The sequence below is a fragment of the Colletotrichum fructicola genome (genome assembly GCF_000319635.2).
Source record: "Colletotrichum fructicola Nara gc5 chromosome Unknown KSG_Nara_v1_contig11, whole genome shotgun sequence".
Taxonomy (NCBI): domain Eukaryota; kingdom Fungi; phylum Ascomycota; class Sordariomycetes; order Glomerellales; family Glomerellaceae; genus Colletotrichum; species Colletotrichum fructicola.
The window spans coordinates 2,111,672-2,124,507 of NW_027094061.1; the positions used below are offsets into that span (position 1 = coordinate 2,111,672).

At 52.0% G+C, this 12,836-nt stretch overlaps 3 protein-coding genes across 3 annotated transcripts; 1 reads left to right on the forward strand and 2 right to left on the reverse strand.

The window, feature by feature from the left end:
* Window positions 1-140: 140 nt before the first annotated feature.
* Window positions 141-1,998, forward strand: FUS6-3 (Efflux pump FUS6; the record flags this gene model as incomplete). Its single annotated transcript, XM_066153767.1, has 5 exons — window positions 141-281; window positions 344-657; window positions 782-1,114; window positions 1,169-1,217; window positions 1,285-1,998. 5 exons carry the CDS (start codon window positions 141-143, stop codon window positions 1,996-1,998), a joined length of 1,551 nt encoding a protein of 516 aa, XP_066006976.1.
* Window positions 1,999-6,682: 4,684 nt separating this feature from the next.
* CGGC5_v017117 (uncharacterized protein) lies at window positions 6,683-8,374 on the reverse strand (the record flags this gene model as incomplete). The annotated part of the gene is made up of 1 exon (XM_066153768.1): window positions 6,683-8,374. One exon carries the CDS (start codon window positions 8,372-8,374, stop codon window positions 6,683-6,685), a length of 1,692 nt encoding a protein of 563 aa, XP_066007005.1.
* Window positions 8,375-9,316: 942 nt separating this feature from the next.
* On the reverse strand, window positions 9,317-12,579 carry TRA1-7 (putative AC transposase; the record flags this gene model as incomplete). The annotated part of the gene is made up of 4 exons (XM_066153769.1): window positions 9,317-9,327; window positions 9,374-11,331; window positions 11,381-11,735; window positions 11,896-11,908. 4 exons carry the CDS (start codon window positions 11,906-11,908, stop codon window positions 9,317-9,319), a joined length of 2,337 nt encoding a protein of 778 aa, XP_066007008.1.
* Window positions 12,580-12,836: the final 257 nt, after the last annotated feature.

The following is a 12,836-nucleotide window of genomic DNA, read 5'->3' on the forward strand; positions in this document are numbered from 1 at the left end:
TGTATCAGACACTTCACGCTGCGCTTCTTCCATCACTTTACCCAAACCACATCGAATTGCCGTATAATTAAACAGCTTCTTGCATCACTGCTTTGATCAGTCGAAGCTGCCACAGCATCCTCATTCGTCATCTTGCAAACATGGCGGTTTCAGACGAGAGTCAGCTCTGGGTTCTGCCGCAAAGGACCATATCTGCCAGGGAGATCGCCATCTTGGTGTCGCTGTCGGTCATGTCTCTGGTCATCGCTCTGGATGCCAACATCATCGTCACTTCGCTCTCGGTGAGTTCATCACGCTCGGTGCTAGGTTCATGACTGGAATAGGTGACTCACAGAACGACAAGGCCATCATCCAGGATATCGGTGGAACATCGACGCAGGCTTTCTGGGTCGGCACGGCGTACCTGATCTCGTGCGCAGTCGTCATGCCATTCATCGAGTCCGTCAGCAACGTCCTCGGACGCCGTCAAGTCCTCATTCCATGCGTCGGCTTGTTCACTGCGGGCACGTTGATGTGCTGCTTCACGTCTGGGATTGCCTTGATGATTGCAGGACGTGTGGTGCAAGGTGTCGGTGCCGGTGGGATGTACGTCCTCTGTCTCGTCATCTTCACCGACCTCGTGCCGTTGCGTCTGCGGTTCAAGCTCTATGGCATTATGTGAGTTGTCGCACCTACTATCCCACTGCGATTGCATGCTGTCGCCATTGCCTTCTGCTGCCGTTACAGAGTGTCGTTACTATGTTACGTGGCCTGTTGCTAACAACTGGTCGCATTCAACTAGCCAAGGGGCCTGGGCGATCGGATCGATATCCGGGCCAATCATCGGCGGTGCTGTGGCGGAACACACGACCTGGCGATGGGTCTTCTATCTCAACCTGCCGATCTGCGCCTACTGTCTTGCCTTTTTCTGTCTCTTCTGCCAACTCAAAAAGCCGGGTGAAACTGTAGCAAGGGGCCTTGCGCAGATGGACTGGCTGGGAGGCTTTCTCTTCACGGCCTCTTGGGTTTCGCTGCTTATCGGCATCTCGTGGGGCGGCGTACAGTTTGCATGGGGAAGCGCCCAGACTGTCGCGCCCATCACGCTGGGTGTTGTTGGGCTGGCTGCGACCATCATGTACGAGGCCCGTTACGCGAGTCATCCTTTCTTGAAAAAAACAATCTTCACCAGTTTGAATTCGGTACTCGTCTACATCCTAGGCTTTCTGCAAGGTTTGATTGTACGCCGCCAACATCGGTCCCGAGCATGTTCAAAAGTACTATTGCTAACGCGATCGTCTGATACAGTTATACGGCCAACTGTACTACGTGCCCTTTTACTTCCTCTCTGTCCAAGGCTACACTCCGACGACGTCCGGAGTAGCGATGCTCCCAGTCTCAGTCCTACTCGTCCCAGGATCCATCATATCCGGGATCATGATCAGTCGGCTTAACAGCTATCGGTGGGCGATCTGGATCGGATGGATGCTGACGACGGTCACGTCCGGCTTGCTGATTCAGTGGGACGTCGGCACTCCCGTTGTCGTCTGGGTAGTCACGCTTATGGTCGGAGGAGTCGGTCACGGGCTGGTGCTGAACGCGCAGACCTTTGTCTCTGGTATCAGCACCCCGGAAGCAAACGACGGGGAGTCGGCGGCGATGTACCTCTTTTCTCGGACCATCGGCACGGCAATTGGTGTGAACCTTGGCTCGTCGGTTTTCCAAAACTTCATCGCCGTGAAACTACCGGTAGAACTGTCTGCGGTAGCGCATCATGCCGAACAATACCTCGCCACGCTACGCCATCTGCCTGGCGGTGCCTACAAGGACTCTATTCTTGGGGCCTACGCGTTCGCCTTCCAGCGAGTTCACACTGTCTTCACAGGCGTCGCCGGTCTCGGACTTTTGCTCAGCGTCTTCATCCCGCGTTACAGTCTCAATCGGACATCGACACGCCGTCGCACATCGCTGGAAAAAGACGAGGAGGCCAGCTCCCAAAGTCGGACTGTAGGCTTGCATTGAAAAATGTGCGAAACTAAGTCCAGGGCTACCTATGTCAAGTTGCGTATCTCTGATAGAGATAAGTCGCAGATGCGGACGGCTTATTTCTCATGTCAATGATGGGCGGTGAGTCGTGGCTGATAGAATATTGCGGCTGTCGATCAGCGGGCAGCTCGACGACTGTAGGAGAAACATTGCTGCTGTGTGCCGCGCGCTTCGTGTGGTCTTGATGATGGACTTGAGAGGCGCATTGATAATAATGGTGGTGGTGGTGGACCTGAATAACAACCGGCTTTCTTTCTTAGCATCTTCTGCAAACCCCATGGGGAGTCTCGTTAGCCGACCTCATGGCGTGCCTTTCATGGAAGGACTTTGAACGCGGTCGATCGCACAGGATGCAGACGTGTTTAAAAGACATACTCCCGGTGGAGGAAATGAGCTGATAGATAGATGTAGTTCCCTGACAATGGAGAACTTGCGATGCTGAATATGCGTGGCTGTCATTTATAGGCTGGAAGAGTTGGATGTCTTGGATGGCTGTAGTCAGGAGGAATTGAAGCGAGGGAAGAAAAACTAAGCCAAACAGAAATTGGGTGGCATCAAAATCCGTTCAGTATTGGTAAAAAATGACTAAATTGCTTAACGTATTGGAGACATAATTGACTCTGTTTGTTTTTGTTGTTGTTTTATATTTAACGCCGTGGCGGCAAGGACGCAAACGCCCTTGCGGCAGACCTCCCGAAGGGTATATGGCGTGGAGGGCCGCCGGCTCAAGCTATATACTCTACAGTACACGCCTCTTCCTAACGTCCTCCAAATCTTGCCCGTGGGCTACTATGTGTTCTATTCGTCCCTAGTTCCCGCTGGTTCCCTAGTTCCGTTGTGGTCTTCCGGTCCTCTACGAGGAGGGGGTTGTTACTAAGGTCTAGGTCAAGACCTAGTCCCTAGTACCGCGGGCAGATCTTCTGGAAGAAGTCTGTCACGGAGAGAAAGGCCTGGAAGCCTTCATGATCAGTAATTAGCCCCTTATAGTACTGCTCAAGAGATCCTATAGGCCCTATAGGCTCCTGTGAACTAGAAGGTTGGAGGGTGGGCCACTGAAGCCGCCTCACTAAGGTCTTTCGGCAGTAGACTAGGTGGTCTACTGCCTTTGCCTCCCCGCAGGAGCAGGTAGGTAGTGCTTCTGTATGGTTGAAGCGTTGGTGATATTGCTCGAAGTCTCCATGCCCTGAACGGGCTGCTAGGAGATGGTGAAGGATCGCCCGTGGCAGGGTCAGTTCAGGAGGGCAGGCGAGGAAAGCCTTAAGCCCTAGTTGGGTGTAGAAGGGCGTTGCCTCTTGCTTCCACCATCTTCTATGCTGGCGGTATATTCGCTCTCTAGCAAGCCGTTTGATCCCTGATAGGGTAGCTAGTTGGCCCCTAGGGACTGGCAGGGTTGTGCCCTCCTTAGCTAGGATGTCTGCTTCCTCGTTTCCTTTGATACCCTGGTGCCCTGGGGACCGGTGGGTTTGTATGTTGTATATCCTAGCTGCCTCTTGGATCTCAAGGAAGGCAGCTTGTGAGGAGTCTGGGGCCATGCCTCGGATCCCCTGGATAACGCTGGTATTGTCGATACAGATATGTATAGGCTGGCCCTGGGAGGTAAGGAGGGCCCGTCGCAGCCCTGCCCTCGCCCCTTCGGCCTCGCCATCAAATACTTCTGCTATGCCGAGGCGTCCGCAGCCCTGGGCTATGCGTTTATTCTTACGGTAGATAACAAAGCCAAATCCTGTAGCGCTATCAGGGGCTTTAGAGCCATCTGAGTAGATGATAGTATGCTCTTTTGGCACCGTCTTGAGCCAGGCCTGGAAGATCCTGGCTGCTACTTCCTTCGTCTGTGTAACTATAAGGTTATTGGACCCTGGGAGGTATTGCGGCTGTAGGAGTGCTGGCCTTGGGCACTTAGGTAAGAGGCCAGCTGTCCTTTGGAGCCTGGTCTGCTGCCGCCCTAGCTGTAGAAGCCTTGGGACCAAGGGATGTTGTTGGTCAACCTTCTGTAGGCGTGTAGCGAAGCGTAGTCGCGCTGCCTCGAGGGCTACCTCTGCTGTAGGTAGGCCAGCATCTCGGATGAGGGCACTGGTTGGTGTGGTCCTCCAGACAGGTAGGATAGCCCTTGCTGCTGCTGTAATAACTCTTCCGACTCTACAGGCTAGACCCTTCTGCCCTGTGCCGACTGTAGCTATCTGTGAAGCAGTACTGCTACTAGTACTGTTGTTGCTGCTTAGAGCTGGCTTAGTCAGGCCTGCATACCAGGTTTCCGCTCCATATAAGGCTATCGGGAGGGCGCAAGCAATAGCTGCTTTTCGAACTGCAGCTGCTGGGAGCCCCCCTTTTGTGTTTGTAAGGTGCTGTAGGAAACAGGCTACCTTCTTTGCTGCTGCTACCTTTATTCCTACATGGTGTTGGAAGGTGAGTCTCCTGTCAAACCAGACCCCTAACCATCTTATAGGCTTTGTTGAGGCTTTAATAGTTAGGCCTCTCGCTTGGATATCGGGTAGGTTTGTTGTCTGTTTATGTTTTCTGCTGAAGTGGATTGCCTCACACTTAGCTGGGTCAAAGGCGACCTTATTTTCTGTTCCCCAGCTGAGGATACTGGTGATCTCCTGGCCTAGGGCTGTAGCGTTCGCTTCTAGCGAGGGGCTAGTAGCTACTAAGCCTATATCATCCGCATAGCTAAACCGTAGCTTCTGATCATCAGCTAGGATATCAGCTATATAGAGCAGGAAGAGGATAGGTGACAGCGGAGAGCCTTGTGGTAGTCCACAGGATAGAGGGAAGTCCTCTGTAGTAGTATCCTCTAGCCTGACCCGGGCTGTTCGGCTAGAGGTGAAGGTGTAGATCAGCCTGATCAGACTGCTTGGCCAGCCCTGCTGCCGTAGCCTGATAATAAGTCGGTTTCGTAGGACGGAGTCAAACGCCCCCTTAACGTCCATTGTTGCTAGCGTGGCTGTAAGCCCTGCATCTAGAGCCCTCTCTATCTCATGGGTTAGGCAGGTTGTCAGGTCGACTGCAGCCCTCCCTGGTAAGGCTCCAACCTGCTGTGGGCTGGCGACCCCTTCTAGGATGGTAAGGTAGGCCATCCTTTTTGCTATCAACCGCTCTAAGCCTTTGCCTAAGCAGGATAATAGAGATATCGGGCGCCAGGACCCAGTCTTAGAGAAGTCTGTTTTCCCCGGTTTCTGGATCATAACAACCTCCGCTTTGCGGAAGGGTCTAGGGAAGTAGCCTACCTGTACGCAGGCCTGGAAGAGCTGCTGTATAGGCCTAGCTACTAAACCCCAGGTGCATTGTAGTAACTTTGTAGTAATCCTATCAGTCCCAGGGGTTGTAGTCTCTGTTAGAGTAGCCTGGCGTACTTCCTCTATACTAACTGTATCCTGCCAGGGTATAAGACGCCTTGTAACCACTGGGATAGCAAAAGGGTTCCCAGGTAGGTCATCTCTAGCGCTAAACCGTTCGAGTAAGGCCTTTCGTAAGGCTTGGGCTTTGTCGTAGGTGTTGCTGATCGTCTCTCCTTCTACTATTAGAGGCGGAGCTTTAACTGCTAGGCTTGACTTCCGCCAGCCTATGATCTTATATAGATCTTGGTCTGTCTTAGCCTCTTCAACCTTAGTAGTCCAGTAGGCGCGTTTTGCCCTTCTAACGGTTGTTAAGAAGACCTTTTGTTCCTCTAGGATAGGGGGAGGTATGACCAGCCCAGGTTCTTGGGCCTGTTGGCGCCTAGCCTTAATAGCAGCTTGGTGGGCTACTGAGCATTCTTCTGTCCACCAGGGGGGCTCCCCTACCCTGATTAGTCCGTCTCTTGCCTACAGCTTGAATAGCTGTATAGAAGAGGCTGACCAGTTGGGCAGCTAGGGTGTCTAGCTCTGCTGGGCTGGGCAGTTCCCCTAGAGTAGGTAAGGCTGTAGCCCCAGCCTTTACTAGGTCGATCAGCCGTGGTAGGGCTGACTCTGGTACTGAGAGCTGGTTAGCCTGGCGTCCCTGTTCCTGGGCCCTACTCATAGGAATAATTGTTGTGATGGCTTCGTGGTCAGCCCCTGGGTGTAGGTGTGGGCTGATATAAGCCTCAGTAAAGGGGATATTTGAGAGGGTTAGGTCGAGGGTTTGCCCGTGGGTATGGGTAGGGGCCCCAACCTCCCCAATAAACAGAAGATCGTAGCCTTCCGCCCATTCTGCAATATCGTCTCCTCGATTTCGGCTAGGGGACCCAGGTTCCCATGAGGAGTGGTGGGCGTTAAGGTCCCCAGCAATAAGGGCTCTCTCTGGCGGTTGGTAATCTAGAAGGAGGCTGGTTGCTTGGTTTATAGGCTCATCTGGCGGCCTATATATATTCATAATAGTGAGGTCGCCAACTTTCACCCACAAGATATCTCTTGATTGGGTAGGCCTTTGTTGCTGTATTTGCAGCCTTAGACCTTTGCGTGTGTAGGTCATAACCCTAGGCCTTGTGTCTCTGCTGTTCCAGAAGTCAACTGGTACGTAGGAGTTAAAGCCTGGGTGTGTGTTAATCTGCATCTTATCTCTATAGCCTATCCAGGGTTCCTGGATCAGGACTATATCGATCTGATCTGCCCAGCAGAGCTCTAGAAGAGCTGTATGAGCTGGGCTTCTCTTCCCCACGTTACACTGGGCGACCCGTAATACCCGTGGGGGAGCCGTCCTGAGCCTACTGCTCCGAGTCGAGGTCGAGGTGGGTGTAGGCATTAATAACGTTATAATCAGGCTTCTGAGCTACCCGCTGGACCCTGCTGCTTGAGGTAGCTGGGGTATGCTGGGTAGGTAGTGGTGGTAGGATAGGGTTGCTGTCAGAGACGTCTGCTTCAGCCTCAGTCTCGTCCTCCTCCATACTGCTAGAGCTTGCTGTATCGCTAACGTCCGCTACGATGATTGAGTCCTGGGTAGGGGTAGGGGCTCGTGGTCGCTTAGAGCCGGGCTGGTGGCGTGTTGGGTCTCCGCTGGACCGCTGGTGGTTGTCAGTAGCTTGAGTGCTAGCCTGGCTGTTCTGATAGAGGGCCTCATAAGCCTTCTGCCCAGCCTTACGAATCCGAGAGAGTTCCTTCCGACCTGGGAGGGTAGGGGAGCCGTTAACCACTAGGGGCCTTGCCGGGCAGCCCTTGTGGTTGGCTTGGAAGGGGCCGGCGCAGTTTGCGCACTTCGGTCTGGCTATGCAGGGCCAAGTCTCGTGGGAGCCTGAGGGTCTGCTGCAGTTGCCACAAAGTGGCTGCCGGTTACAATATCGGTTCGAGTGATATCCCTGGCAACCAGGGTCATGTCGGGCAATAGTCTTTTTCTTCTGGATAAGCTGAGACCTGCTGCTTTGGTTGAAGAGTCTGAAGGGTAATACTTCTGCAGAGAAGGAGATGATCCAAGAGACTTCGTTTGTGATAGGATTCACGCCAAGTTGGGATTGGCGGGCCCGGATAGGCTTGCATCCTGTCTGTGCAAAGACCTCCTCTTCAACTAGAGTAGCTGGGTCGAGGGCATCCCCATCGATAGTCCATAGCTTAGCAGGGCAGCGTGGGACAACATAGGTGAACCACTTAGTAGGGGTCTCAACCTTATAGGCTCCAAGACTGTCTGCTAGTTTCTGTTTGTCCGTAAGGAGGGCTTGCTGAACCTGCTTATTCAGGGGTCTCAGTGAGTAGCCAGTTGCGATGTGGTAGATATGTGGGATATCTGCTAGCTGCAGGCCAAGGGCCTGGCAGACCTTCCGGCGGAGGGCAAAAGGGGCATGCTTCCTAGCAGCCGTTAGGCCCTCCTCGGGGATGCGGGCAAAGACCCGGAGGTCCTCCTTTGGCTGGGCTAGAGTCTGAGTCTGAGCCTGGGGATGGATTGGGTTTTGGGTGCGGGCCGGGGCCGGGGCCGGGGCTTGGGCTGGGGCTGGGGCTGCAGATTCAGCCGAAGCTACCACCTTAGCCCAATTCCGGCTCGGGGTCGGGGCCGCCGTTCCGTTCCCCATGATCCTCTTCAAGGCTTGAACTACGTAGGTTGTAGCCTCCTTCGCGATCTGCTTCCTAGGCCCCTCAAAGCAAGAGACCACGTTGTCTACAGACTGGGCGATAGCCATAAAGACATCCTTTCGGGCTTCGTAGAGCTTGGCCTCTTCACTAAGGGCTGTAAGGACAGCTCCAGCAGCTGTCCCATTCACAGTTGAGGGTCCCTTAGCCGTTAAGGGGGTTGTCGTAGAGGCGTCGGGCTGGCTTCCCACGAGGCTGGGCCGGGCTGGCTGGGCCTCGGTATCGCGGCGGCGTTTAGCCCTTGAGGTTGGGGACGGCTCCGGAGGGGCTCCAGAGCCTCGATCAGGGCCGGCCGAGGAGGCCGGCATCGGTCCAGAGCCCGCCGGAGGCTGCGAGGCCATCGCGGGAGGGCGCTGGAGGCGAGAATTGAAGGGTTTTCCGCTGTTAAGAATTTTGGTGGTATCCCACGTATTACACTAACAGTGGATGCCAAGAAAAATTAGGCGAGAGGGAAGTTGAAGCTCTTGACTATAACCTCTTTGCTGACGACGGCGTGGACGTTTGTCTCGCATGGGAGGCTGCTATACGCTCTCCCATTGTTGCGATTCTAACTACATATGCGATGAATCACCTAGATGCGAAATCGACCTCAGCTGCCACGAGCGCTGTAGGCAGCGCTTGGCACCTGACCAAGGCATTACTGGCGTTCGGAATGCCACTAGTTGATCTGACGAGACACTTCCAAAGCCAGGATGCTACCTCCCAAAGCCTTGTTCACAAGATAGTGGTCCTTTTTCTGTACTCTCACCAAGCGTGTAGCTGTCCATGGGGTGCAACATCTGCGATGGGACCGAGTAAGAATCCGTTGTATCATAAGCTGTGATATTATCACGTTATGGGCAGCTGCACATCAGCTTTGCATTTGAGCTATACTAGTAGGGCTGATTCTTTACACAAGACTACGTGGTTTTATCATGCAATAGAGGTGCATGGGATATCAGGTGAAGCGGATCAATTGCTGGTATCTACTGCTATTGTTGAATATTATTCAACAATAGCCAGCGCTGCCGCTAAAGCCAATAAATCAAATAACGCCAAGATTTGACTGATTTGATTGCCCCTTCGCCAGTATTGGTTGATTTGCCCTGTTGGCCAATATAACAAAGCAAATCCATAGAACACGTGACCCAAGCCCGCCAATACAGATTACCTAAATAGGAAATAAATGAAGCTATTCACAACCGGTCATGATCCCATCAATGAGCTAACCTCACTCCCCACAGGCATAACTCTGCCCTTTAGCCAATTCTTCGTCAGCTGCAATTGACCCATAGTCTGAGGCTTTATTGAGTGCCTTTGCGACGTCAAGGTCAACTTCGCAGTACTGAATGCCCTCTCACAGTCAGTAGCCATAGCTGGTGTTGCCATCACATCAAGTGCTAGTCTGCTAAGTAGAGGGTACGTTGACTTATGGTCTCTCCACCACTCAGTAGGATCGCCTGTGGGTTGAGGAGGTTGCCTGAGGTATGTCTCAAGCTCATCCTGCTGTCGAGAAGCCTCACAACCACGTTTACTCTGTACCCATTGCCTGAAGTGGCTGTCTTCATGGGATGGAAGTGTGATCTCAAAAACAGCCGTAGGGTCATCAGACTCTTCCTCTGACCTATACCAGCGGTCAAAGTAATCCCTAAGCCCCTTCTTTGCATCACGAACCCACTCAAGCTGAACCCCTTCATCCCAGACTGCCTCAAGGTATGAGATACCAAGTGAAGGGTGGAGAATAACAGAAGCAGCAAACAAAGGGGACTCCTCTAACTTCGTATAATAGGAGGAGAGCTTCTGCCATGCCAACTCAACAGAAGTACGAAGATGCTCCTGGTACGAGGAAGAGAGATCCCTGAATCGAGCAGTACGTTGGCTCCAGTCCTCCCTTACATGTTGTGGAAGTATAGATTCCTGAAGAGGCTGGGTCTGACTGTCGACTGAAGATCGAATGGGACGCCCTGATCGAGTCTGTGATGGTAGGGACTCTTCATCAGCAGTCAGATCGATCGTAGACGACTCATCTTCCTGTTGAGAATCAATAGGATGGAGTATGGAGTTGTATAGACTCTTCCACTCCTCTAGATGCTCAAGGAGGTACTCCATGCCAGTCATGACTTCCCAGAGACGACCATGCCCATCCCCTTTACCCCATCCCTCTGTCCTCTTCGTCTGCAGGTAGAGAGGCTCAAGGATAGATCTAATCTCAACCAAGACTTTCCAGTCTTCTGAAGAAAGGAGGTCATCGTCAGGTATCCTCCTGGTGGCAACATCCTGCTCCTGAACCCAGTTGACGTAGGTCTCAATCTCTGCCCTCTTCTGAAGAGCTCGATGGATCATGAGGTAGGTGGAATTCCATCTTGTCTCGTTGTTGAGGAGGAGATGTGACTCCTTAGACCCTTGGGCGAATAGCTCAAAGTCTGACCCAGCATCAACTTCCTGGGCTGCTTTCCTGAATCGCTCAGATCGCTGAGGGGAAGCCCTGATGAACTTCACGATGTTGCGAAGCTTGCCAACTGGCCCAGTCTTCCTCCAGAGTCTCAGATCTTCTTCCTCATGGTGGACAGTCTGGTAGAAGAGTGACTCAGCCTCAAAGACTTCGCGATCAGCACCAAAGAGAAGAGCCCGTGCTACCAGGTTGAGGATGTGGCCGTAGCATCGCATTCTCCTTGCCTGACAGTCGAGCTGATTCATCGTGGGGTTAAGTCTCTTGAAGAGGGCGAAGACACAGGTATCGTTATTGCTGGCGTTGTCACAGACCACCACACCCACTTGGCTAGTGATCTCCCACTGCTGAAGAGTCTCGTAGATGTTGTTTGATAGGTTGAGACCACTGTGGTCGCCACTCATGTGGTTGAAGGCGATGAGACGAGACTTGTGCTGGCCCATATTGTTGACGAAGTGGGCAGTAACTGCAAGGTAGGCGTAGTTGTTGGGTGAAGTCCACAGATCAAACCCAATATGGATCTTGGTGAGGGCACTGTGAAGTCCGGCCTTAACGTAGGCTTGGCCCCTGGTGAAAAAAAGAGGAAGATGGTCCATCATTACAGTCCTGCCCCATGGCACTTCTTCAACCAGAGAGGGGTTGTGAAGTCGTAGAAGCTGTTGGACGAAGTCGTCTCGGAAGTGGTCGAATGGTAGATCATTGGTGATGATGATGGAGAGGCAGAGATCTCTGACAGTAGCCACTTTGGCCCTGGGTACGTGGGATACTTTCCTCCTTTTTGACAAAGGAGTACCATCCTCTGAGCTATAGAGAGTTTCCCCTGAGCTTATGTCATCGGAAGAAGGATCCCATTGTGTGATCTGGTGGCATCTGCATATAGATTAGTTAGCAATAATCATAACAGAAGACATATACATACCTGCGAAGATGGTCTGCAGCAGAGCTAGAAGCAGCGGCAGAAAAGAACTCTGGCTTTCCTTTACTATCACATCGTTGACAGCACCAGTAAGCACCAGCTGGCCCTTCATCACAAAGCTCAACAAGGAAGACCCCATGGTCCTTCATCCAACTCTTCCTCCCCCTGCCTCCTTTACGGGCCAGCTGCTCTTCAACCACGTATCTCTTATTATGCCATGTGATCGTAGGGAGGTCAAGGATAGATGGATTTGAGGGAAGGACGATGGAGAGACTGCTGGCCACTTGAGTGGTGACGCTTGGGGGGGGGATCGAAGCAGTTGAAGTGCGTTGGTGGTCAATGGAGTAGGGGATAACATCTGTGAATAGCATCGTTAGTTGTGAGTATTTGGTCCCTGACATTTTGGGGTATTCCAAGGGGATAGTCAAGGACAACGGTGATGGGGACAATGAGGGGCATGGAAATATAGCAAAAGTGTGGCATTATCCCCCTTTTGTGTGAAAAGGGAGGCACAACACCATCATGATCCATGGTTCTCTATCACGGCGATGCCATCGCCGCTGATCGAAAGAACCAAGACATCATCGTGCCTGGGGAAAAAGAGCTTCCTGGATGGATGGGGACGCCCTTATATAGGGCCATGGAGAGGGGGAAGAGGAAGAGGGGGGGAGTAGCTGACGTACGGTTGAAGTCATCATGGCAAAGGTAGGCAAGCCTAGGATGTTGGCGATGTTGCTGATGCTGGCTGCTTATGAGGCATGAGGAAGAAGATGAAGAGACGTTGAAAGAGGGCGATTCTACTGCTTTTATACCTATATCGAACGTATCTGGGAGTCACAGATCACTCAGGAGTATTATTTAAAGAGGAAATTTGGCCGGAAGGGTAGAAAATAACGTCCTAGAGCTGCCAGGATTAATGGTGCTGCATATAGAAAAAGAAAGCTGACCGTGTTAGGCGTGAATATTCGCGATAATGGCATCCTATTGTCTATATGTATGCTTATATAATATGCCAAGCCAAATCAACCCAATATATCAAATCGCGGGGGTCAGAAATTGTTTAATTGACAGTTGGGAATAGCTTCAATTGTTTGATATATTTGTTAGTAGGTTTGATAGATTGGCTTTGGCGGCAGCGCTGTTGAATATTACCCTATTGACTTGAAGACAAAAGCTGCTTTAAAACCCAGCTGGAGATACATACCGTAGGTGTCACGATATGCCACTAGAATGACACCGCAGTTTCCTCACAGATCCTTCAGAAATTAGAACAGCGTTGACGTTAAGGCTTAGTTCTATTCTTAGTGATAGAGATAATAGTGTTTGTGTTTTGTCAATGTCTCATGGAGTCTGATGACCCAAAGGTGGTGTGGAAACATGCTATGAGATCAAAAGGTGATGTGGAAACATGATATGAGTAGATCAAAAATGGGGATCGTATCTAAAAGAAAAGAAATCA